This window comes from Engystomops pustulosus, chromosome 3 (genome assembly GCF_040894005.1).
Source record: "Engystomops pustulosus chromosome 3, aEngPut4.maternal, whole genome shotgun sequence".
Classification (NCBI taxonomy): Eukaryota; Metazoa; Chordata; class Amphibia; order Anura; family Leptodactylidae; genus Engystomops; species Engystomops pustulosus.
Window position 1 is genome coordinate 107797559 of NC_092413.1, and position 23796 is coordinate 107821354.

General features: G+C 41.4%; 1 protein-coding gene across 1 annotated transcript in view; it reads left to right on the top strand.

Annotated features, from left to right (window-relative positions):
* HDAC2 (histone deacetylase 2) overlaps positions 1-23796 on the top strand; it is a 57965-nt gene that overhangs the window by 20106 nt on the left and 14063 nt on the right. The window contains exons 2-10 of the mRNA XM_072141747.1: positions 641-753; positions 7534-7651; positions 16078-16152; positions 17287-17425; positions 18688-18829; positions 19640-19732; positions 19823-19931; positions 21305-21445; positions 22094-22202. Coding sequence (XP_071997848.1) covers positions 641-753; positions 7534-7651; positions 16078-16152; positions 17287-17425; positions 18688-18829; positions 19640-19732; positions 19823-19931; positions 21305-21445; positions 22094-22202 — 1039 coding nt within the window. The remainder of the gene's footprint in view (positions 1-640; positions 754-7533; positions 7652-16077; positions 16153-17286; positions 17426-18687; positions 18830-19639; positions 19733-19822; positions 19932-21304; positions 21446-22093; positions 22203-23796) is intronic.

A 23796-nucleotide genomic window follows, 5' to 3' on the forward strand; every position in this document is an offset into this window, starting at 1 on the left:
CTCATAACGAGCAGGAGACTTTTTGAACTTATTACCAGACTGAAGTGAGCAGGGGAATTGTTCTTTATACCAGACTCGAGCAAGCAGGAGATTTGTGTTTTTTGATGCCAGACTAGAGCGCATGCAAGTACCTTGTGATACTGTGCACCAGACAGGAGTGTGCGCAGGCGACTTGGCGGCCGAAAAATAAAATAGTTATGAGGGTATAAATAGTTTTGGCTCAACTGGGGACATCTTGTCAAGTTAAATTCTATATACAGGCAGTCCCCAGGTTACGTACAAGGAAGATTCTGGAGGTTTGTTCTTAAGTTGAATATGTATGTAAGTCAAACTGTATATTTTAATTGTAATTCCAGATAATTTGTTTTTTTTTTTTTTTGTGCTCTGTTGACAATTGGAGTTTCAAAAAATTTTGCTGTAATGGGACCAAGGATTATTAATAAAGCTTCATTACAAACACTTTACAGCGGATCATTCCAGTCTGGGACTAAAGTAAAGCATTCAGAGAGCTTCACCAAAGGTCACAGTGGGCAGAGGGGTCCGACTTTAACTAGGGGTCATCTCTAAGTTGGGTGTCCTTAAGTAGGGGACCACCTGTATGACATTAAATGTAAATATTTTTTTAAATTTTTATCTACAGGTGACATTGGAAATTACTACTATGGCCAAGGGCATCCTATGAAGCCTCACCGGATACGAATGACTCACAATTTGCTTCTAAACTATGGACTTTACAGAAAGATGGAAATATATGTAAGTTCATTAAAAAAAATCAAGTTTTGTATATACATTACTAAAGGGAACCTGTCACCAGGGACCTCATTTTCACTAAAGGCAGAAGCTTCACCTGCAGTGCAAATATACCTTTCTGTCTTTTATAAGTATTTGCATTACAATAAAATTGTGTGTTATAACTTGTCTTGCGCCCTGACAAAATCCTCTGTCTAGTCACAGGGGCTTGGCATTTCAAAAAACATGTGACTTGTCTGTGTTACTCAGCTTTCGGCCCCCACCTTTGTGCTCCGGTACAGCTCCTCCCTCCTGCTCCTTCAGAGGGAACAGCCTGGTGAGCTGAGATCAGTGGGAGAGGGAGGAGCTACATAGGAGCACAAAGATGGAGGCAGCCTGCAGTACAGACAAATCACATGTTGTTTTTTGAAATGCATCCAAACCAAAGCCCAGCCCCTTTGACTACCCTAGGATTCTGTTAGGATGCAAGGTAAGTTAAAACACATGCAATTTATATTGTAATGCTAACGCAAATCCCTGGTGACAGGTTCCCTTTAAAGGGGATTTCATGCCAAAAATGGGACAGTATTGTACATTCATCTATGATATTCCCACCTCAACACTAATCATTTCAGATAGGCAGCTCTGCCACTTTTAATCAAATTTTATGTGTTGCAAAATGGTGAAAAAGTGTTTATTTTGATGTTATTTTCCATTGCAGGGAATAATCATTTCATATTTCCATGATGGCCCACTTGGAGGATTCCCCTCCAAGTGTAGGGACAGGAAGAAGAGTTTAAAGGCCTCCCTGCCAGTGTTCTTCCTATCCCTAGAGGGGTCAGGTCAAGAGAGGGTCTATCTCCTCTTAAGTGGGGGGGAGAGACGTCGCTTACCTGGTGTTATGCCTACTTTGGTCAAAATTCCCCTCCGGATCAATCCACGGTCGCCGTGCCTTCTCCCAGTGCACCTTCCCTGGGTCTTGATCAGGTGTACGTCCTCTAGCGGCGCGCAAGGATGCGCGACCCCGCCGGAACTACAGTTCTTTACGTTCCGATGACGCGGCTTTCGCTCGGAACGCGGAAATTAACACACTGCACACTGATGGCAGCCACCTGCATGGGGGATGGGCTCCCCGATTAAAGTATTTAAACCTCTAGAGAAGGTAGTTGATCTGAGGTCTGTGGTTCTGTGTTTCTTGCCGTCCCAGACATTATGGCTGATGAGGCAGACTTGGGCCTACTCCACCCTGTTCATGTAAGTGGTGCTGTATGGCATGTTCTATTTTATTGCTCTTATGTTCTTCGAACCACAAGTTAGTATCTCATTTACTGCCCCCTCCCCCCTCCCTCCTAGGAGAAGGATCAAGAGTCTAAGGGGAAAGGTAGAGAAGATAGAACGGAAAGATCCAAGAAATCTAGCAAGTCTGAGAAGAGTAAGGCCACTGCTCCAAAATGCAACATGTGTCTCCATTCCATGCCGGACTCGTAAAAGAAACCTATCTGCAGGTCTTTATGGACGAGCTAAAGTCCTTTATTGAGGAAAACGTGGTCTCTTCTGTCTCCTCTGCCACGCAAAGAGATCAACCTCAGAAAAAGCCCAGACTTGTGTTGGATTCCTACCTGGATGATGAGGACTGTGACTCAGAGGCACCTGTTCGCTAGCTGATACTCATGATCAGGATAACTTAGTCAGAGAACAGAATCTCATCACCTGTTCCATATTGATGAACTGGATAACCTCTTGAAGGCTATGCTGGAGACTCTAAAAATTGAGGACGATGTTCCCACCATGTCTCGGGAAGACGAGCTGTTTGGCAGTCTTAAAGCCAAAAAGCAACGTGTGTTTCCTGTAAATGATACCTTGATGGGGTTGATCATGGAGGAGTGGAAGGACCCTGAGAAAAAGATCGTAATTTCAGAAAACGTCTCGTCTTTGGGAATGAATCCCAATCCTTGGAAACCTCTTGATCAAAGGTGGACGTCCAGGTGACTAAGGTGGTTAAGAAGACGGACCTTCCATTTGAGGATTCAGCGCAGCTGAAGGATCCTATAGATAGGAAGCCTGATGCTCTGCTGAAGAAAGCCTGTTAAACCTCCACGCTTAGCCTCAAGTCAAATCTTTCTGCTACGTCTGTAGCAAGAACACTCTTCTTCTGGCTAAGAGAGCTAGAGTTCCACATCCGGGAGGGTACCCCTAGGGATGCTCTTCTAGAAAGTGTTCCTTTGTTGAAGTCTGCCACTGCCTTCCTTGTGGATGCAACGGCTGAAGGTAACCGGTTTGCAGCCAAATAGGGCACCCTAACAAACGCTACAAGAAGGGCTCTTTGACTGAAGCAATAGGACGGTGATATTCGTTCTAAAACCAAGCTCTGCAGTGTCCCTTTTCTGAAGCTTTTGTATTCGGACATGAATTGGATGCCATCCTGGAGAAGGCCTCCGACAAAAAGAAGGGATTTTCGGAGAACAAAGCACTTTCTAAGAAGGCATCCTTTCGTCCCTTCAAGAACCCCATGGACTCCTTTCAAGGGAAAGGTAAACAGAGTCGCTGGAGCTACCCCAAGGGAGGATTCCAGGAAGAAGCAGTGACGCCAGGGTCACCAAATCCATGGGTCTTAAACATTATCCAGTCAGGGATACAGGATAGAATTCAATCTGACACCCCCCTCCCCCCTCAAGGGTTGTCCATCCCTTTATCTTCTGCTTCCCCCTCCACTCACTGTCTTATCTGTGACCATCTCTGTGGTGGTTCCAGTCTCTCAAGATCAAGAGAAGTCGGGCTTCTACTCTCCACTGTTCCTGACCAATGGTTAAATCGGATGTTCATAAATCTAAAGCCGCTGAACCACTTCATCACCTATCAGAAATTTCATATGGAGTCTGTAAGATTCGCCACTCAACTTATTCACTATAATTACTGTATGTGCACTAAAGATCTTCGGGATGCCAACATGTCCCAATTCACCCCTCTTCTCAAAAATATCTCAGATTTTCAGTCTTCTCTTCACAGCGCTCTATTCTTCATTTCCAATTTTGTGCCTGTACTTTTGGCATTTCTTCAGCTCCAAGAATTTTTACCAAAATTATGGTGGAGGTGGTAGCCTTCTTAAGGCTACAGAATGTCTCCATTATCCCGTACTTGGACGATCTCCTAATAGTAGGGAAGGACAAACCAGGTCTTACAGCTGCAAAAGCGTTACCCTGGAAAAACTCTCAGACCTGGGGTTGCTAGTCAATATACAGAAATCAGACTTATCACCTTCCACTCAAAAGATCTTTTTCGGTGTGTTGTTGAGTTCTATTCATCAGATGTCTTTCCTCTCTCAGGGAAAAGCAGACAACTTAAAAGATCAGATCTAATCCTTTGGGAGGAGAACTTCCATATCGATGAGAGGAGCTATGAAGATCCTGGGCCTTCTCACATCCTGCCTCCCTTCGGTAGCTTGGAGCCAGAGCCACTCCCGTATCCCGCAGAGCTGAATTCTCCGTTCCTGGCATAGGAGTCCGTCTGGCCAGGACAAGAAAGTCATCATCCCATCCTCCATAAAAAGAGACCTCCAATGGTGGCTGAAGTCAGAAAATCTGGGGAAAGGAGTCACTTGGCACTGCATTCCATGTGTAACCATAATGCCCGACGCAAGCAGTACGAGTTGGGGAGCTGTCTTCCCTTCTCACTTCGCCCAAGGTTCATGGACTCTATCCCAATCCAAAAGGCCTTCAAATTACCTGGAACTAAGAGCTGTCTGGGAAGCCGTGAGGTTGAACGCGGCTCACTTGATAAACCACCTTGTCCAAATCCTTTCGGACAACACCACGGCCGTATCTTCTCTGAGAAAGCAGGGGGGAACAAGATCCCCGGTCGTCTCCAACTTGGCCCGTACCATATTCTCCTGGGTAGAAGCTAGCATCCTCTCCATCTCTGCCATCCACTTGAGGGGTGTTCTAAATAGGGAGGCAGACTACCTTAGCAGGAGAGATGTCCTACCAAACGAGTGGTGCCGCAATCAGGAGGACTTCCTTCATCTAACCAGCATCTGGGCTATCCTTGAAGTGCCGTCTGTACTATTCCCTAGAGTCAAACGAGACCAGAGAACAACTGGAAAGAGCCTCTCTCTTATGCTTTTCCCCCTATTCCCTTGATCGTGAGGGTCCTCGAGAAGATCCTTCTATATCAGGCAAGGGTGATTCTAATCTGTCCAAACTGGCCAAAGAAGAGCTGGTATCCCCTGCTAACAGCCTTGTCTCTGCAGCAGCCAATAATTCTATAATATATATGTGACTTGAAAATACTAAATAAATTGTGTTGTCTCTTCCATCGGTGTAGTTATTTGGTAGACACTGGCGGGAGAGTGTAGGAGTCCTTTAACCTTTTTTCTTCCTACAGACATCAAGGGGCATCCTCCAAGTGGGCCCTCATGGAGGACTAGATGGAAACTGAATTACCAGTGAGTACTAATTCACCAGTTTGATAGATTAGGCCTTTGGTTTGACACTGTCAAACCAAACATGTTTATGTTCATAGTTGTTTTTATATTTTCATTTACCTTCAATGTTTATGTCCTAACACTAAAACTCTGACTCGGAAATTTGTGTGCTTCTTAACATTTCAGCCTTTCCCATGCAGGATAATTATTTGTATATTTTAATAAAATAAGGAACTGCTACAATAGTTACATGCTTCCTTCACACGGACGTTCAGGGACGTATGTACATCACATCCACGTCCCCCCCCCCCCCAATTATATTAACTCCCTCCCCCCCCCCCCCCCCAATTATATTAACTCTTGCTATGAAGAAAAAGAAAATCCTCAATTCTGGTTTCGGATTTTGTTTTTTTTTGTTTGTTCACTGTACCATAAAAATAATGTTATCTTTATTCTATGGATCACTTTGATTACGGTAATACCTCACTTATATACACTCACCGGCCACTTTATTAGGTACACCTGTCCAACTGCTCGTTAACACTTAATTTCTAATCAGCCAATCACATGGCGGCAACTCAGTGCATTTAGGCATGTAGACATGGTCAAGACAATCTCCTGCAGTTCAAACCGAGCATCAGTATGGGGAAGAAAGGTGATTTGAGTGCCTTTGAACGTGGCATGGTTGTTGGTGCCAGAAGGGCTAGTCTGAGTATTTCAGAAACTGCTGATCTACTGGGATTTTCACGCACAACCATCTCTAGGGTTTACAGAGAATGGTCCGAAAAAGAAAAAACATCCAGTGAGCAGCAGTTCTGTGGGCGGAAATGCCTTGTTGATGCCAGAGGTCAGAGGAGAATGGGAAGACTGGTTCGAGCTGATAGAAAGGCAACAGTGACTCAAATCGCCACCTGTTACAACCAAGGTAGGCAGAAGAGCATCTCTGAACGCACAGTACGTCGAACTTTGAGGCAGATGGGCTACAGCAGCAGAAGACCACACCGGGTGCCACTCCTTTCAGCTAAGAACAGGAAACTGAGGCTACAATTTGCACAAGCTCATCGAAATTGGACAGTAGAAGATTGGAAAAACGTTGCCTGGTCTGATGAGTCTCGATTTCTGCTGCGACATTCGGATGGTAGGGTCAGAATTTGGCGTCAACAACATGAAAGCATGGATTCATCCTGCCTTGTATCAACGGTTGAGGCTGGTGGTGGTGATGTCATGGTGTGGGGAATATTTTCTTGGCACTCTTTGGGCCCCTTGGTACCAATTGAGCATCGTTGCAATGCCACAGCCTACCTGAGTATTGTTGCTGACCATGTCCATCCCTTTATGACCACAATGTACCCAACATCTGATGGCTACTTTCAGCAGGATAATGCGCCATGTCATAAAGCTGGAATCATCTCAGACTGGTTTCTTGAACATGACAATGAGTTCACTGTACTCAAATGGCCTCCACAGTCACCAGATCTCAATCCAATAGAGCATCTTTGGGATGTGGTGGAAGGGGAGATTCGCATCATGGATGTGCAGCCGACAAATCTGCGGCAACTGTGTGCCATCATGTCAATATGGACCAAAATCTCTGAGGAATGCTTCCAGCACCTTGTTGAATCTATGCCACGAAGAATTGAGGCAGTTCTGAAGGCAAAAGGGGGTCCAACCCGTTACTAGCATGGTGTACCTAATAAAGTGGCCGGTGAGTGTAGGTTTATGTATATTTTTACAATTTTACACAAGAAATTTTAATATAGAGAAAATCTTTTTTGTTTTAGCATCGCCATATTTTGATGAGTTGTTCTTTTCAGTGGTACTTTTAGTCACATATTGTTACGGATGCTCGATTTTAATTTTTGCACTTTATTAGATGGGTATGGGAAATGTTGGCGCTTAAGGGACTTTAACTTTCACTTTATTTAATCAATAAAAACCTTTGTTTGTTCATGTTGAGCTAATAAACTGCAATCCAAATGTATTGCACTATGTTATTTAATTCACTGAGGATGCTGCGCATGCTCAGTAAATTACAGCTGGGTCCTGTCTGGAGGAAGGGCCCTGCTCTCTGAAGAGGTCAGATCCTCATCGGAAGCCTCTTACACGCAATGACTATGCTTGACCGTGGCATGTAAGGGTTAACATCGGCAATCGGAATCTCTTTTTAAACAATTTTATGACAGCACGAGCAGCTTGGGTTGCGACTGTGTGCAGAAACTTTTTAGCACATTTTTTTTACACCCAAACTCCCCACCAAATAGATGTGTTAAGTCCGACTAGACAGCACTCAACCTCACATGCTATTAGAAATATGGTGCAATGATTTTAAAGCATGGGATTATCTGCCCCTATGTTTGCTTATTTTACTTTGCTTTTTTTATTAGCGTCCTCACAAGGCAACAGCTGAAGAGATGACAAAGTATCACAGTGATGAATACATCAAATTTCTACGATCTATAAGACCAGACAACATGTCTGAATATAGTAAACAGATGCAGAGATGTAAGTTGTTTTTTTTCTTTTTCTTCCTTTTACTCTACACATACACTGTAATTAACATGTAAGTTATCTTGTGTCATTCTCCAAAAGCAGTGACAAGCATTAGGACAACAACCTTGCCTTTAGAGGTCTTAAACAGAGATAAATGGTATCAAGTTTTATGTTGAAAATTGTTAAAGGGAACCTGTCATCAGAAAGGCCATTTTTACATGATGGAAGCTACCAACAGCCTCTGGAATATTTATTTCAAAAATGATTTTGTTGTGCCTCTGAATAATTACTGCTTTTTAACCCCTTATCACCGACACTAGTTTTCAGCTCAATGACTCAAATCTGACATGTCTCACGATAATTGGTTATAACTTCGGAACGCTTTAACATATCCTGGTGATTTTGAGAATGTTTTCTCGTGACACATTGTACTTCATGTTAGTTATAAAATTTAAGTGATAAGTTTTGCGTTTCGTTCTGAAAAAAAGTGAAAATTTGGCAAAAGTTTGTAAAAATTCTTCATTTTCCAAGTTTGAAATGTTCTGGTTTCCAGACAAGATGTAAAACTACCCAAAAAGTTTGATAATTAACATTTACAGAATATCTGCTTTATGTTGGGATGATATTTTATGCTTCCGGTCATTTTTCTAGGATGTTATGAGGTGCAGAACTTTAGGTGCGATTTTTCTTATTTTCATGAAAATTGCCAAAACTCACATTTTGAGGGACAACTCAGCTTTCAAGTGACTTTGAGAGGCCTAAATAATGGTAAAACCCCATAAATTACCCCACTATAGAAAGTTCACCCCTCAACATATGTAAAACAACTTCTATTAAGTCTATTAACCCTTTAAGTGTTTCACATGGGTTAAAAATTATGGACCTGCGATTTAGAAACTATAGAATTCTTTTGGAAAATACATTCATTTAGGCCAAAACTGACATTTTCAGAATAAATTAAATGATGAAACGCACTGCAACGCTTGATGCCCAATTCCTCCCGAGTTTACTGATACCCCATATGTGGTAGTAAACTGCTGTACGGGCGCACGGCCAAGTATAGAATGAATGGAGGTGCCATTCACAGCAGATTTGTATTGTCACATTGTACGACCTATACATTTTTTTTTTTTTTTTGGTAATGCAAATATATGAGGGCTTATTTTGTACGGGATGAGATACAATGTATAGATAATTTATTTTGGGAGTCTAAAGCTTATTCTTGAGATTTTATTAACTATTTCAAGGGGGACACAAACAAAATCATCAATTTTTATTTTGGATTGTTAGCATTTTTTTCCCCCCGCTCACCGTAACGTAAAAATAATATTTTATCTTTATTCTCTGGTTCACTACGATTGCGGTGTTACCTCATTTATATAGTTTTTCTTATTTTTGCTCAATTTTCCTGAGCAAAACCAATATTGGAGAAAATCGCATTGTTTTTACTATTGACAACTTTTCAGGGCCATAACTTCTGTATTTTTCTGTTGTCAGATCTGGTTGAGGGGTTATTTTTTGCGAAAACTGTTGTTCTTTTCAGTCGTATCGTATTAGGGAACGTAACTTTTTTTGATCACTTTTTAGAACATTTTTTGTGATGGTGTTTGATGGAAAATTGTATATTATGGGAAGTTTTTCGAGTTTTTTTTTTTTTTTTTTTTACGTAGTTCACCGAGCGGGTTCAATATTGATTTCGATTTATTGTACAGATTAATACGGACGCGGTGATACCTAATATGTACGTCTTTTTGTGTTTTATATACTTTATTTGCATTTTATGTGTTACTGGGGAGATTATGGGACTTTTATTTTATCTATTTAATTATATTATAAAAAGATTTAATTTTTTTTTTTACTTTTTTACACTTTCTACTTCTTGGCTTGAATAAGCGATCATCCGGTCGCTTATTCAAGCCTTTACACTGCAATACACTTGTATTGCAGTGTATACTGTAAGTAACTGAGCATGCTCAGTTACACACAGCCGGGTCCTGCCAGGAGGCGGAACCCGGCACAGAGAGGAGCCGACAGCCTCGGGTCACTCGTCGGAACCCGGGGCAGCGGCAGGAGGGATCAGATCCCCCGGATCTGCACACTGGGGGGGTCCGATCCACAGGGGACACACTTACACGGGGGACACACTTGTGTAAGGGGTTAAACACCCCGGATCAGAGTTTTTCCAATCCCGGGTGTTAGTGCCGGGTCTGGGCTGTGATATCACAGCACGACACCGGCACCAGCGAGACCCAGTGTCCCGAAAACTTCTTCTGACGCGCCGCCGTAGAAAGGCGTACGCGTCAGAAGAAGTACCCTTAATGACCGCCGTAAAAAGCCGATAGGGCGGTCATTAAGGGGTTAAATCTGCTTTTTAAATGTTTCTTTCAATGGATCCTTTCAGCACATTTTTCACAAATACAGCTGATGACAGATTCCCATAGAGCCATATTGACTAAATGCCACCCTTCTTTTAGCCAAAAATTGTTTCTCACTACGTTGCTCATGACGGCAACCTGGGGGATGCCCTTGACCCCTATGGGAACAGGAAGGAGAGAGGTTAAAGGTCAATAAAAAACCAAAAAACCACTTGCAGCGTCCCCGATGCTCAGCGCGGCTCGTCTTCTGTCTTCTCCGATATGACATCATCAGCGGCCGCATCATAGTGTACACAGGCTATATACTATTGGGGCCTGGCTCGCCGGATACTACTGGGGACTGGCTGGCTGTATACTACATGACGTTGGCTGGCTGTATACTACATGGCGTTGGCTGGCTGTATACTACATGGCGTTGGCTGGCTGGCTGGCTGTATACTACATGGCGTTGGCTGGCTGTATACTACATGGCGTTGGCTGGCTGGCTGTATACTACATGGCGTTGGCTGGCTGGCTGTATACTACATGGCGTTGGCTGGCTGGCTGTATACTACATGGCGCTGGCTGGCTGGCTGTATACTACATGGCGCTGGCTGGCTGGCGCTATACTACATGGCGCTGGCTGGCTGTATACTGGGACCAATGCATTTCCCACCCTCGAGGCTTATACTCGAGTCAATTGGTTTTCCCAGTTTTTGTGATTAAAATTATGGGTCTCTGCTTATACTCGGGTCGGCTTATAATCGAGTATATACATGCATGCATGCATGCATACATACACACATATATATAATCTGTTGGGATCAAATTTTCTCCTTCCTTTCCAGGAGGAATCGGGGGTTAAAGGAAAGGCAAGGAAAAGCAACAGGAGAAATATACTGAAAAAACAGCAAAACCTAGAGCTAAATCTTCGTACTCACAAAATACTAGAACAAATTATCTAATATGTACAGGAAATCGGTATGCAAGTGGTGTATAGATAAATTAACATGAGATGAATGAACTTAAAGGACATCTACCACCGGATAGAATTCTCAAGTCTTCTTTCCTTTAACCCCTTAACGCTCTGCGCCGTAGCTCTACGGCGCAGAGGTATAAGGGATGTATGAAGCTCACGAGCTGAGTCCTCTTCATACAGAGGTGGGGGTTGTTGCATATTGCAGCAAACCCCCACCGCTAATAACCGCGGTCGGTGCTTGCACCGATCGCGGCTATTAACCCTTTCAACGCCGCCGATGAAACCGCCGGCGGCGTTTAAAAGACAGCGGCGCGTGGGCGCCGCCATCTTTATTACGATCGCCGCGCCCCCCCGAATGTCATCGGGGGGAGGCGATCGGTTGCCATGGTAGCCTCGGGTCTATCTGGCATCTGCAGATTCGTTACAATGAGCCAGTGGCTCATTGTAATGAATGTGCTGCAAAAATGCCATATATTGCAATACAGAAGGATCTGACTATCTAGGGTTAATGTACCCTAGATGGTCTAAAAAGTAGTGAAAAAAAATAAATTAAAAAAAAAAAGTTTAAAAAATAAAAAAAATTAATAAAATATTAAAAATTCAAATCACACCCCTTTCCCTAGAACGGATATAAAACATAATAAACAGTAAAAATCACAAACATATTAGGTATAGCCGCGTCCCAAAATGCTCGATCTATCAAAATATAAAACCGGTTACAGGCGGCGGTGACCTCCGAGGCGGGAAATGGCGCCCAAATGTCCGAAATGCGACTTTTACACCTTTTTACATAACATAAAAAATGAAATAAAAAATTATCAAAATGTCGCACAGACCTCAAAATGGTAGCAATGAAAACGTTGCCTCATTTCGCAAAAAATGACCCCTCACACATCTCCATGCGCCAAAGTATGAAAAAGTTATTAGCGTCAGAAGATGGCAAAAAATGTGTTTTCTTTTTTGTACACATTCGTTTAATTTTTGAAAATGTATTAAAACACAATAAAACCTATATAAATTTGGTATCACCGCGATCGCACCGAACCAAAGAATAAAGGAAGGCGTGTTATTTGGAGCGAAGAGTGAAAGTCGTAAAAACTGAGCCCACAAGGACATGACGGGAACGCGCGGTTTTTTTTTCAATTTTTCCACATTTGGAATTTTTTTTCAGCTTCGCAGTACATGGCATGTTAAAATAAATAACATTACGGGAAAGTAAAATTTGTTATGCACAAAATAAGCCCTCACACAGGTCTGTACACGTAAAAATGAAAAAGTTATGGATTTTTGAAGTTGGAGAGCGAGAAATGAGCCGAAAAACCCTGCTTCCTTAAGGGGTTAAAATTCATCAACCCATCTTTATCTGCTTCTTAACAAATAATCTGGCAGGCGGTTCAACAACTTCTGTTGTAATGCAGGTTCCTGCAGAGTACCATGGTTGTGGGTTTTACTTGCCTCTCTTCACTGTCAGAAAACCCAACAGCTCAAACCGTCTTATCATAAATCTGAATAATTTAAACCGATTAATTATCTACAGACTATTCAATATGGTGTCTGTAAGATACGCCATACCTCTCATTCACCAAGGCTCTTATATATGCACTATAGATTTAAGAGACACTTACTATCACATACCCATCCATCACTCCTCTCAAAATTTCTTGAAGTTTTCTACTATCTCTCCAGAAGAGGTAACCCATCGCTTTCGATTTTGTGCATTACCTTTTGGTATCTCCTCTGCTCCCAGAGTTTTTTCAAAGATAATGCTAGAGATCGTGGCCTTCCTAAGGACCCAGTGGGTATACATCATCAGCCAGATCAGAGGCAGACTTAACTTCATCTCGAAATTTAACTGTCTTCACTTTGGATGGATAATAAACTTCCAAAAAATCTCTAATCTAAATCCCCTTACTCAAAGTTTTTGGGAGTACTGTTGGACTTGCACAAACTTATTTTCTTCCAGACATACAAAGAAGATCAACATCTCAAATCAGATCAGATCATTCAGTAAGAAATCCTGAGTTTCAGTCAGATCAGCGATGAGACTGCTAGGTCAACTAACAGCATGCATTCCTGCTGGTGCCAAAGCCACACAAGAACTCTCCAGCACTGGATCCTGTCTGCATGGGACAAAACTCCTTCTGGCCTACAGGAGAAGATCTCCATTTCTATGGCAGTAAAACCAGAAATTTGCTGGTGGCTTTAGGAGTCACATATAGCCAGGGGAGTAAGCTGGATTCGTTATCCTCAGATAACAATAAAGACAGATGCCAGTCTGTCAGGATGGAGTGCTACGTTTCAAGACAATCTCCTTCAAGGACTATGGCCTCAGCAAGTCAGAGCCCTATCCAAAGGGCCCTTTGAACCAAAGACTGTATTTCTAATCGCTATTACATCACCATGAAGATTAGGAGAACTTGAGGCCATTTCAGTTCAAGAGCCATACTTCAGAATTCTGGATAATAGAACCATAATAACTATTGATCCTACCTTTCATCCTAAGGTGGTCTCCAGAGTTCCACAAGAATCAAGAAATTATTCTTCCATCTTTATGTGAAAAGCCTTCATCGTCCAGAGAAGCTGAGTGGCACACATTTGATGTAAGGTGCATTGTTTTTAAACATCTGGAAATGATTAATCCTTGGTGATTAATTGCATAATAATCTTTTTGTTCAATTCCAGGGGAAAAATAATGGAAAAAAGGCATGTAAAACAACCATATCTAGATGGCTGAAGGCGCCGATAGCAGACTGCTATTCTATCCAGAACCGTTCCCATCAACCTGAGAGCCCACTCCACCAGAGCTATATCTACCTCCTGGGCCGAAAAAAGAGGAGCATCAATGGAACAGATTGTAGCGCAGCTACCTGGTTGTCCATGTCTACATTCTAAAAACATTACAGATTGGATATTCCAAGATCTAGAGACCTTTGTATATAAGGTTCTTCAGTCTGTTATCCCACACTAGGCCTGTCTCATTTGATTGGTATCCATGGGCGTCATGGGGGACATAGTGGGAAATGTAGATTTAGTTTCCTCTAGTCCACCATGACGGCCTATACGAGGGCGGTTCAATAAGTACCTGTGTTTGACGACGTTCCTGAGGGAAGTTGGTGTTATCATCGTGTGCTTCAATCTATCAAACGACAGCAAAACAAATTGCAGACTGATTGATTGGTTAGTTTGGATTTGGCAGCCATTTGAGTAAGACTTGTTTCGCCAAGATGAAAAAAGAGCAGTATCGTTCGGTAATTCGCTTTTTTTTTTTTTTTTGGATGGGAAAAAATGTGAGGAGATAAAAGCAAAGTTAATTGCTGTTTATGGAGACACTTCGCCATCTCTGACCACAGTTAGATATTGGTTCAACGAATTTAAACACGGACCATACTGCAGTGAGTTATTTGACCGCTTCGACAAAAGAAATTGAAGGAGACATGGCCGCATTTGGTGAAAAAGAAGGTGCACCAGCATATTCACCCGGAGTTGCCGCCGCTGCCAAACTGCATGAATTGCATTATGAATTGCAGCCGTACCTCTGTATCCACCCGATCTGGCTCCCTGCAACTTTTTCTTGTTCCCTTAAAATTTAGCTCAAACGAGAAAGTCCTCGCCAACACAGAGGCGTATTTTCGAGAGTTCGTCTAATCCTATTTTATGGATGGGTTAAAAAATGACAGGAACATTGGGAGAAGTGTATCTTTCTAAAAGGGTACTGTAAATAAAAAAAAAGAAAAGAAAATATAAGAAAATAAATTTTTTTGGAAAAATGGTGCCTTCATTTCTAACATGGGTACTTATTGAACCGCCCTCGTATATATGCTTTCCCATTTTTTTTCTTTGATTATGTTATGTTATATATTTAGTGTGTGAAGTTAACATACTAAATAAATAATTTTTGCATCCTTTCCCAGTGTGGTTATTTGGTAGTCACTGGTGGGAGGATGTGGGAGAGGGACCTTTAACGTCTCTCCTTCCTGTTCTCACAGAAGTGCATCCTTCATGTTGGACTAGTAGAAACTGACCAGGGCCATTTCCTTTAAGTTCCTTTACAAAATCTACCCCATGTATCTGATCACATGAAATCACAGCATGCCTCCATAGACTTCTAGTTCTCCCCATCCTCCATGGGGACTTCCTGTGATTTTATGAGATCAGATACATACATGTGGTACATTTTGCAAATGTTAGCTTTAGATAAATGTTGACAATTTAATAAATGTACAAATGCATCAGAACGGGGAACCCCATCTGTAAAACCCAAATACTACAGGAGAACAACTGGTCTCGACTAGGAGACCCAAGGACCACCATACCTCCATTGTACTCCAATCGAATCAATACGGAATGTATATTGGAAAATTGTACTTTTTATTACACAAACAACAATTCTTTTTTGAAAGTGGAAAACCCCAATAAGTTGGGGATCCCCTGTATGTGTGGCAGGGCAGAGGCATTTTACAGAAGTAAGAGCCATGCACTCTGCATACAGAACTTCCTTAGCACGGCTTACTTAGAGAATTCCTTACCAAAACTTCTATGGTTTCTTTAATAACATATTTCATGATTTTTGGTTTTTTATTTTTTAACAAATGTTAATGTTTCCCTCTACAAAATACCAACGTGTTTAAATGACCATTACATTTCATTGTATAGATGATTTTAATTAAAATGCTACCAGAATTTTTTTTTTTTATACATAGGCTGGCAAAATATTGGCAACATCTCCATTGTGCTTTCAGTTTTGCTCAGTCAAAGTAAGAGAAAGAAAAAGCAGCGGGAAAAAAAAAATCTTTGCAAACCCTCATTTTCAATAGATTTGCAATAACAGTTTCCATGCTTTTGTTTCTTGATTATCCGGTAAGAAATGACTGATCCTTTCCACACCATTCAGGCTGCAGTTTTTATTTTCTAATCTGTTTTGGAAAAATGAAAACTGCTGTGCGATTTGTTTCAGGGGCAGATTTTTTTTTTTAAATCTAAAATGCCTATTTTGGTCTGTAATAAAGAGGTACGTCTCGTTTATGTGAAGTCATGTACTATCTCTTGAATCTGTAAACCTAGATCTTTGGAACTGTATATAACACATATATTGCCTGTATATTCAGTTAATGTAGGGGAAGACTGTCCTGTATTTGATGGCCTTTTTGAATTCTGTCAACTGTCTACTGGAGGCTCTGTAGGTAAGTGTGCTTTCACTACATTTGTACGTATCTATAAACAAGATATTGGAGGTATCACTGATTATCCTAAGCTGATCAAGTTTACGTCCCTCCAGAGGTTATTTTCACTGAATATATTAGAGACGCTAAAATATAACTTTTATTAGTATTGTTTAAAAAATAAAAAAGTTAATTTTTAGTGTCTCTAATTTATTCAGTGAAAAGATATTGAAGGTAGTTACATTGAACTGAAAGAGCATTGATGTTGGCGCTTTGTGCATTGGAAAGCACTCCTACTAGAATAGACAGTCTTCGACTGCACCAGATTCATCAAAGTTTCTTATGCTGAATGATAGATCTGCAATGCTTAAGATTGTCTAGTCAAGCTTTACACCATCTTTTTGGCGAATTTTATGCCAGTGAAATGCAAAAATTACATTTGTGTATGTTTACAATGCCTTTAACTTCCAGAAGTGTAGCTAGCCATTATCCACTGGCAAACTGGCCTAACATTGCTTTAATTTAAGTTTTCAGCATTCAAACTTCTCCACAGCCCCTCATCTCAGCTTTGGGTAAAAGCTGTAGCCGGTTTCTGGTTGATTACTACAGCAGTCACTAATAGCATATGGAAGGTGTGGGTGGAGCAGTTACAGCTACACCCCTGGAATATAAATCAATGTTTCACAGTCTTGCTTAACACCCCACAGAAAAATATGGCCACACAGATCACCACGGTCCCCTTTTGTGGTAGGGACTCTTTCTGGCTACAAGGGACCCCGTCTGCATGGTTAACCCAGTTTGCTTTTAAATTTATTTTTATCCCAGAGACTTTTTCATGCTGGCACAACCCCTATAGAATGCTTCATTCACTGTGTAGCTTAAAGGGAATCTACCACCAGGAGGAAGGACTGTATGCAACTGAGCCTGAGGGTCTACTGGCTTCATATGTCTTAAAGGTGACCAGAGCCCTGCGGGCTCATTTGCATACAGTTTTTCATCGTTCATCCTGGTGCTAGATGTCTTTTAACCTCTTCACTTGTCTTCCCATGTGAAAGAAATAAGAATAGTACAGTATATTCTGCTAATAACCAGTGTATAGTACATGATATATAGATGGAAATTTATAACAATGATGTTTTCCCTGTTATCTTTCAGCTGGTGCAGTGAAACTGAATCGCCAGCAAACAGACATGGCTGTAAATTGGGCAGGAGGGCTACACCATGCTAAGAAATCTGAAGCATCTGGGTTCTGTTACGTCAATGATATTGTTCTTGCCATTCTGGAATTACTAAAGTGAGTTTGAAGTTGTTCATATCTGTTGGCCTTATTATGGGTTTACGGTTAGAAGTAGATGACGACTGTGAATCCTAGACCATGTGGTTCTTGGATCAAGTTAGAAGTTAGCAAATGGCTGGGCTGGACAAATTTTAATGAATTTCCTGTAGCTGGCATGTACCGCTGGTTCTGGCTGTCAGTCACTGTACCCTGTTGCAGCAGTTGATCTGGATACCTCACTGCACATGCTCTGTTTTCTTGTCTGTCTTTGGTTTATTCTTCTGTAATCCTGTTACAAAAATGCCCAAGGCCATAAGGAAAGATTAGATTCATTTCTACCAAAGCACAACTGAGAAATGGTCATCTTGGGTGCAGAAACAGAGTACTGTGCATACCCTTCTTCAGGTGCGTAATGGGAGCTGAGCTTTGCTATGGGCCAGATGGGACATGACAATCAGTCATCAAGGAACTGCCTTGATGTTTCCTGTTGTGGAGGCATCGCTCCAGTGACCGCTTTACATCATAGCTGTAGTTATATTGGTCATGGGCTGTCTGACCCATAGCGAAGACTGGAGGCACCACCGGATCTGGGCACTTAGGTTCTCTATAAGAATTCATTTTCATTCAGGCCAATTAACTAACTACATGTCTTTGTGGACTGATGATTTAGTGGCCCAAATTGCCCTGTATAATAAAAAAAAATGTAGATGCAAAGGAATCCTCTCTGGTGCTCTGTACGCCTACAGCGGATGTACAGTAAAGCCGGGGAGTACTCTGGTGCTGAGCACTCCGGACCAAGGGAAGCGGACACTGTGCAATGTGGGACACTAAAGCATGCATAGGCTTAATGGTTGGTGTCCCAATATTACACTGACACTTTCTATTGAAAGGCTGCCAACCCGTTTTATTATTATTATAATAATCTTTTTGTATAGCGCCATCAAATTCTGTAGCGCTTTATAAATCATAGGGGACATATACAAATATAGTATTACATTTACACAGAACAAACAGTCACATGGGACAATAAGAAACAAGAACTTACATTCTATGAGGATGAAGGCGGTGACACAAGAGGTATAAGAGCTTGTACAATGGTCCAGCCATTCTTTATAAGGAAACAGTAAAAAATAATTTAATAAAAAAATCTAACAGTGTGGCTACCAGTGTCTGTATAGAAAAGATGTGGTTTCTCATTATGTACTACGAGATTACATTTTTTTGTTGCAAAGTGATATGTGCAGTATTGCCAATTTATTATACAATATTCTTTTTTCAAGGTACCACCAAAGAGTGTTGTATATTGATATTGATATCCATCATGGTGATGGTGTTGAAGAGGCTTTTTATACCACTGACCGTGTCATGACTGTGTCTTTTCATAAATATGGGGAATATTTCCCAGGCACTGGAGATCTTCGAGTATGTATAGAGTTACTAAATGTTAACTGCGTTGCCCATTTATCTGCTGTTTTGAGATGCTATTGATTATTTCTGTCAAAAACAGATTTACAATACCATAGCTGCCATGTTCTCCAACTGACATAAGCTCAAACCCAATGTTCAGATTCAGTGACTGATCTGTATCTTTACAATACAGAGGCACAGTTTGTTTGTAAAACCCAATTCACACCTGTGTGGGACTTTCCATTACTTTCTCCATTTAACGGTGTTGTCCCCAAAAAAACTGCTATGTGGTCGACTGGCGTCGGTTTAAAAAATAAATACATACTTATCTCCGTGGTCTCTTCGTGCCATAAAGGGGCATGAAAGCTGCGCTCAGGCCACCACGGCCAGCTGGAAGCTGGTCTGAACGCAGCTTGCGGCACGGAACACCAGGAGGTTACCACGGAGGTAAGTATGTGTTTATTTTTTATGCAGCTGTCCCTCTCACTGAATGGTGAATTTAGAAGAGAGTATTTTGTGGGATACCGCTGATATTCTCACTGTTTCACACATTCTGGTGGGAGGAGGCAGAATTAAGCTGGGACACCTGCACTGCTCTTTTCAACAAGGGCAAAGTGGGTGGGGGTGAGTAAGGGGGGTGGCACACATGGCATATTGAACCCGTTTTTAAGCAGTCCGTTTTTTGACCTTGTTTCAAAATTATCTTAATTAAGATAATATATTAATATTATTTTTATGTTATATAGTGTTTTTACATTACATTTTGTAATTGTTTAAAGTCTTTACAAGAAATCAGTTTTGCATTGATCCAAATTTTGTTTTTAGGATATTGGGGCAGGTAAAGGAAAGTATTATGCTGTTAATTTCCCAATGAGGGATGGGATTGATGATGAATCTTATGGACAGATTTTCAAACCAGTGAGTATATTGCGTACTGTTTCTCAACATTGTGCTGCTTCATGTGATAAATGCTGGAAAAACATCTTGATTTTCATTTCCACATTTTAGATTATATCGAAAGTGATGGAAATGTACCAGCCCAGTGCGGTGGTATTACAATGTGGAGCAGATTCATTGTCTGGGGATCGCCTTGGATGTTTCAACTTGACAGTAAAAGGTAAAAAATCTTTAAATATTGCATCTGAGAAAATGTTTTAATTGTCTCCAAGGCCTTCCAGTTTAGCATTTTGAAAAAAAAGGATCTTTTTTTAAACTGCCACTGAATTTTCCTTTTGCTTTTAAGATGATTTATTGTGTGATGTTTTAAGGGAACACTTCTGTCACAGCTAATTTTAGTGAATTATACCTTGTGTAAGGCCTGAAGGGCAAAAGCATGTTTTTTAGGAATAAAGTGAATGAATCCTTCTCCTCCCTTCAGCTCCTGCACCAAGCATTATTCAATGAATTCGCTTTGACTGGAGTATTCCTTTAAGGCTACATTCACACTACGCCGTACCATAGCACGTCGGGCACATGTTGGCGCCCTGGAGAGGATGAGGGGGTAAGCGCCGCTCACTCCCGCCCCTATCTTTCTACTGGCTACGGAACAGGTACCGTTCCTTTGCGACGCCGTGTGGCCGTTGCCGGCTATGGAGGACGTATATATGTTTTATATACGTCGCCCATATGTGTTTGTGAATGGAACCTTAAACTGAATTGTGTGACCTGTCATTCACAGCATTATGTATTGTTTCACCTCTACTTTACAGTAAAGTCACTTTTAACCACTTTGTAACCAGTGTGTTTAGCCCCTTTTTTTTTTTTTTTTTTTTTTTTTGTTTTAGCAGTGGCCCCATTTAACTGCAAATAATTGCCATATAAGCTGACCCGAGTTTAAGCAGAGGACCCTAATTTTACCACCACAAACTGGGAAAACCTATTGACTCGAGTATAAGACGAGGGTAGGAAATGCATTGGTGCCAGCCCCCAGTAGTATACAGCCGGCCAGCCCCCAGTAGTATACAGCCGGCCAGCCCCCAGTAGTATACAGCCGGCCAGCCCCCAGTAGTATATACAGGTATACAGTAGTATACCTTGCTGTGACAGCTATTTACTGCTGTGCAGCCAGTGCTCTCCACTTTTTGGACCGGACTTCTGCCATATTTCTTACATGAAATCAAACATCACAGTCAGCAAACCCCTAATTGGTCTCCAGCACTTCTGATGTAACTGATGAAGCTTTGATAGATAGATTGGGAATGTGTGTTCCTCTAGGCTGCTTTCCCACAATGTTCTTGTATTATGTTTTTGAAAAGGATTGCACACAGGTCGGGTGAATAGCGCCATGGGAGGACATTTATCAGGACTTGTATTGGGAAGTTTTGTGGTGTAAAAGCAGTAACTTACAAATTGCCAGTAATTGTGATTATTTTCCCCTTCACGCCACCTTTATGCCAAGAGAATAAAGATATGCGCGACCAGCAATATATACTTTTACCTTTTATTTCTTTATTATACTTGTGACTGATGCAGAATCATTGATTTCTACAGGTCACGCAAAATGTGTTGAGGTTGTCAAGACTTTTAATTTGCCTCTGTTGATGCTTGGTGGAGGTGGGTACACCATCCGCAATGTAGCTCGCTGCTGGACCTATGAGACTGCTGTAGCACTGGATTGTGAAATCCCCAATGGTAAGTAAATTTACTGAATCATTCCCAATCCAGCCCATTTGTGACCCGCCTGGTGCTGGGTAGTTTAAATCTCCTGACTCTTGCATGTTAAAGGATTATTCAGACAATAAAGTTTTTCTGAAATATTGATATATTTTATATTGAAACATTCCTGCTTACCAATATGTAATCGGCTCCAAACGCATATGTAAATGCTCTAAAAAAGTATTTTTTGCTTGAGCTAGATGGGGGGGCATCACATCATCCTATCTTGGTCTTTTCAGCACATAGAACCTTGGTTCTGTCCATTTCAAAGATAGGAATTTCAGATTTCAAATGCATTAAATCTGTGTTATTAAACTGGAAATACAGGAAGCTAAAGTCAAGTTTTCAAATGTAAGGTGCAGATAGAGATCTAATAACTGAATGATATAAAAATATATTTTATATCCTGCATATGGGTGTTAGTTGAGTTTTGTTAAAATAATGTCTTTGTATTTAATAGTTAATAAGAATAATAAGGGGACACTACGGTATCTCCTTGCTCCTTTGACACACAAAGCCTCCAAGGTGTTTTTTTCCTTTTGCTTTACGGTTATAGTAGTAGTAGTGTAGTAGATATTTTGTAGGTTGTAGTTTTATGTTCTGTCTTCTGTTCTGTCTTTTCAGAGCTGCCGTACAATGACTACTTTGAATATTTTGGTCCAGACTTTAAGCTGCACATTAGTCCTTCTAATATGACCAATCAAAATACCCCTGAATACATGGAGAAAATAAAGTAAGACGGTTGATCTTGGCAGGCTATTGTGTAATGGAGTCATATTTTATCACTGATGTTATGAACCAGCAACTCAGCATGTATCTAGATCTTCCAAGGCTCTTCATATGACAGGATATGGACTTGACATGTTATAGCTTTCATTTTACAGATTATAAATCTGCAGACGGTCAAGTCATGCTGAGGTTTTTTTCAACTGATTCCACCCATTGCATTGTATACAGTAAAATCTGCATCACAATCTCCCGAGAAATCCATGTATATCGCATGGAATTTTAGCACAGATTCATGACAGGTTACAGCAAAGAACCTGCTCGTATGTACCCTGAAGTGGCAACTTTGACAATTCTTTTTATTATTTCCTCTTGCCAGCCCACCTTATCTTTTGCACCACAGGCTACATCACAATGCTCCATGGCAGATTCCTTCTAGCAAATGACAGACACCATGGGCGAATCTGACAGATCAGATATTCTGTCTGTGATATACAGACCATAAGCAGGTTGTATTTCATGGACCAGGCACTGCCCCTGGAGCACTGATTAATGTCCCATGCTGGAAACAGGATTATAGTACCAGACAGTTCTCTTGCGAGAAGGCAGTGACTCCTTGCATCATACAAACTATAACACTGGAAGTCTCAGATCAAATACATATGTCTCTCACTCTTCTTGGGGGCTGTAGTGGGCTTCTGGTTGATAACTACAGCATATACCCACAGCGATTGCATTTATTGCTCCAGAAAATTTGTCTATTACCTAAATAAATGATCCTTCAATGAAGTGCCAGAAAAAAAGCTAAAATGTCGATATTTTTGCTAACTTATTTCAGTTTTTCTTGTTTGATATCACATAACTAATAGTATTCAGACCCTTTGCTCAGTATTGAGTAGAAAAACCTTTTGAGCTAGTACAGCCATGAGTCTTTTTGGGAATGATGCAACAAGTTTCTCACACCTGGATTTGGGGATCCTCTGCCATTCTTCCTAGCAGATCCTCTCCAGTTCCCTCAGGTTGGATGTTGAACGTTGGTGTACAGCCATTTTTTTAGTCTCTCCAGAAATGCTAAACTGGGTTTTGGTCAGAGCTCTGACTGGGCCAGTCAGGAATGGTCACAGAGTTGTTCTGGAGCACTCTGAAAGAGGTTTTCCTCTTTTCCAACCCCTGCAGCTGAAAAACATCCCCATAGCATGATGCTGCCACCACCATGTGTCACCGTTGGGATTGTATTTGGCAGGTGACGAGTAGGGCCTGCTTTTCTCTATACATAACACTTAGAATTAACACTGAAAAATTTCAATCGTTATCAGACCAGAGAATCTTATTTCTCATGGGAGTCATATGTTTTTTTTGGGGGGGGAAACGATATGCAGGCTTTCATATGTCTTGCACTAAGGAGTGGCTTCCATAGGCACACTCTGCTATAAAGACCCGACTGGTGGAGGGCTGCAAGTATAGTTGACTTTGTGGAATTTCCTCTCACCTCCCTACTGCATCTCTGGAGCTCAGCCACAGTGATCTTGGGGCCCTTCTATACCTCTCTCACCAAGGCTCTTCTCCCACGATTGCTTAGTTAGGCTGGATGGCCAAGTACT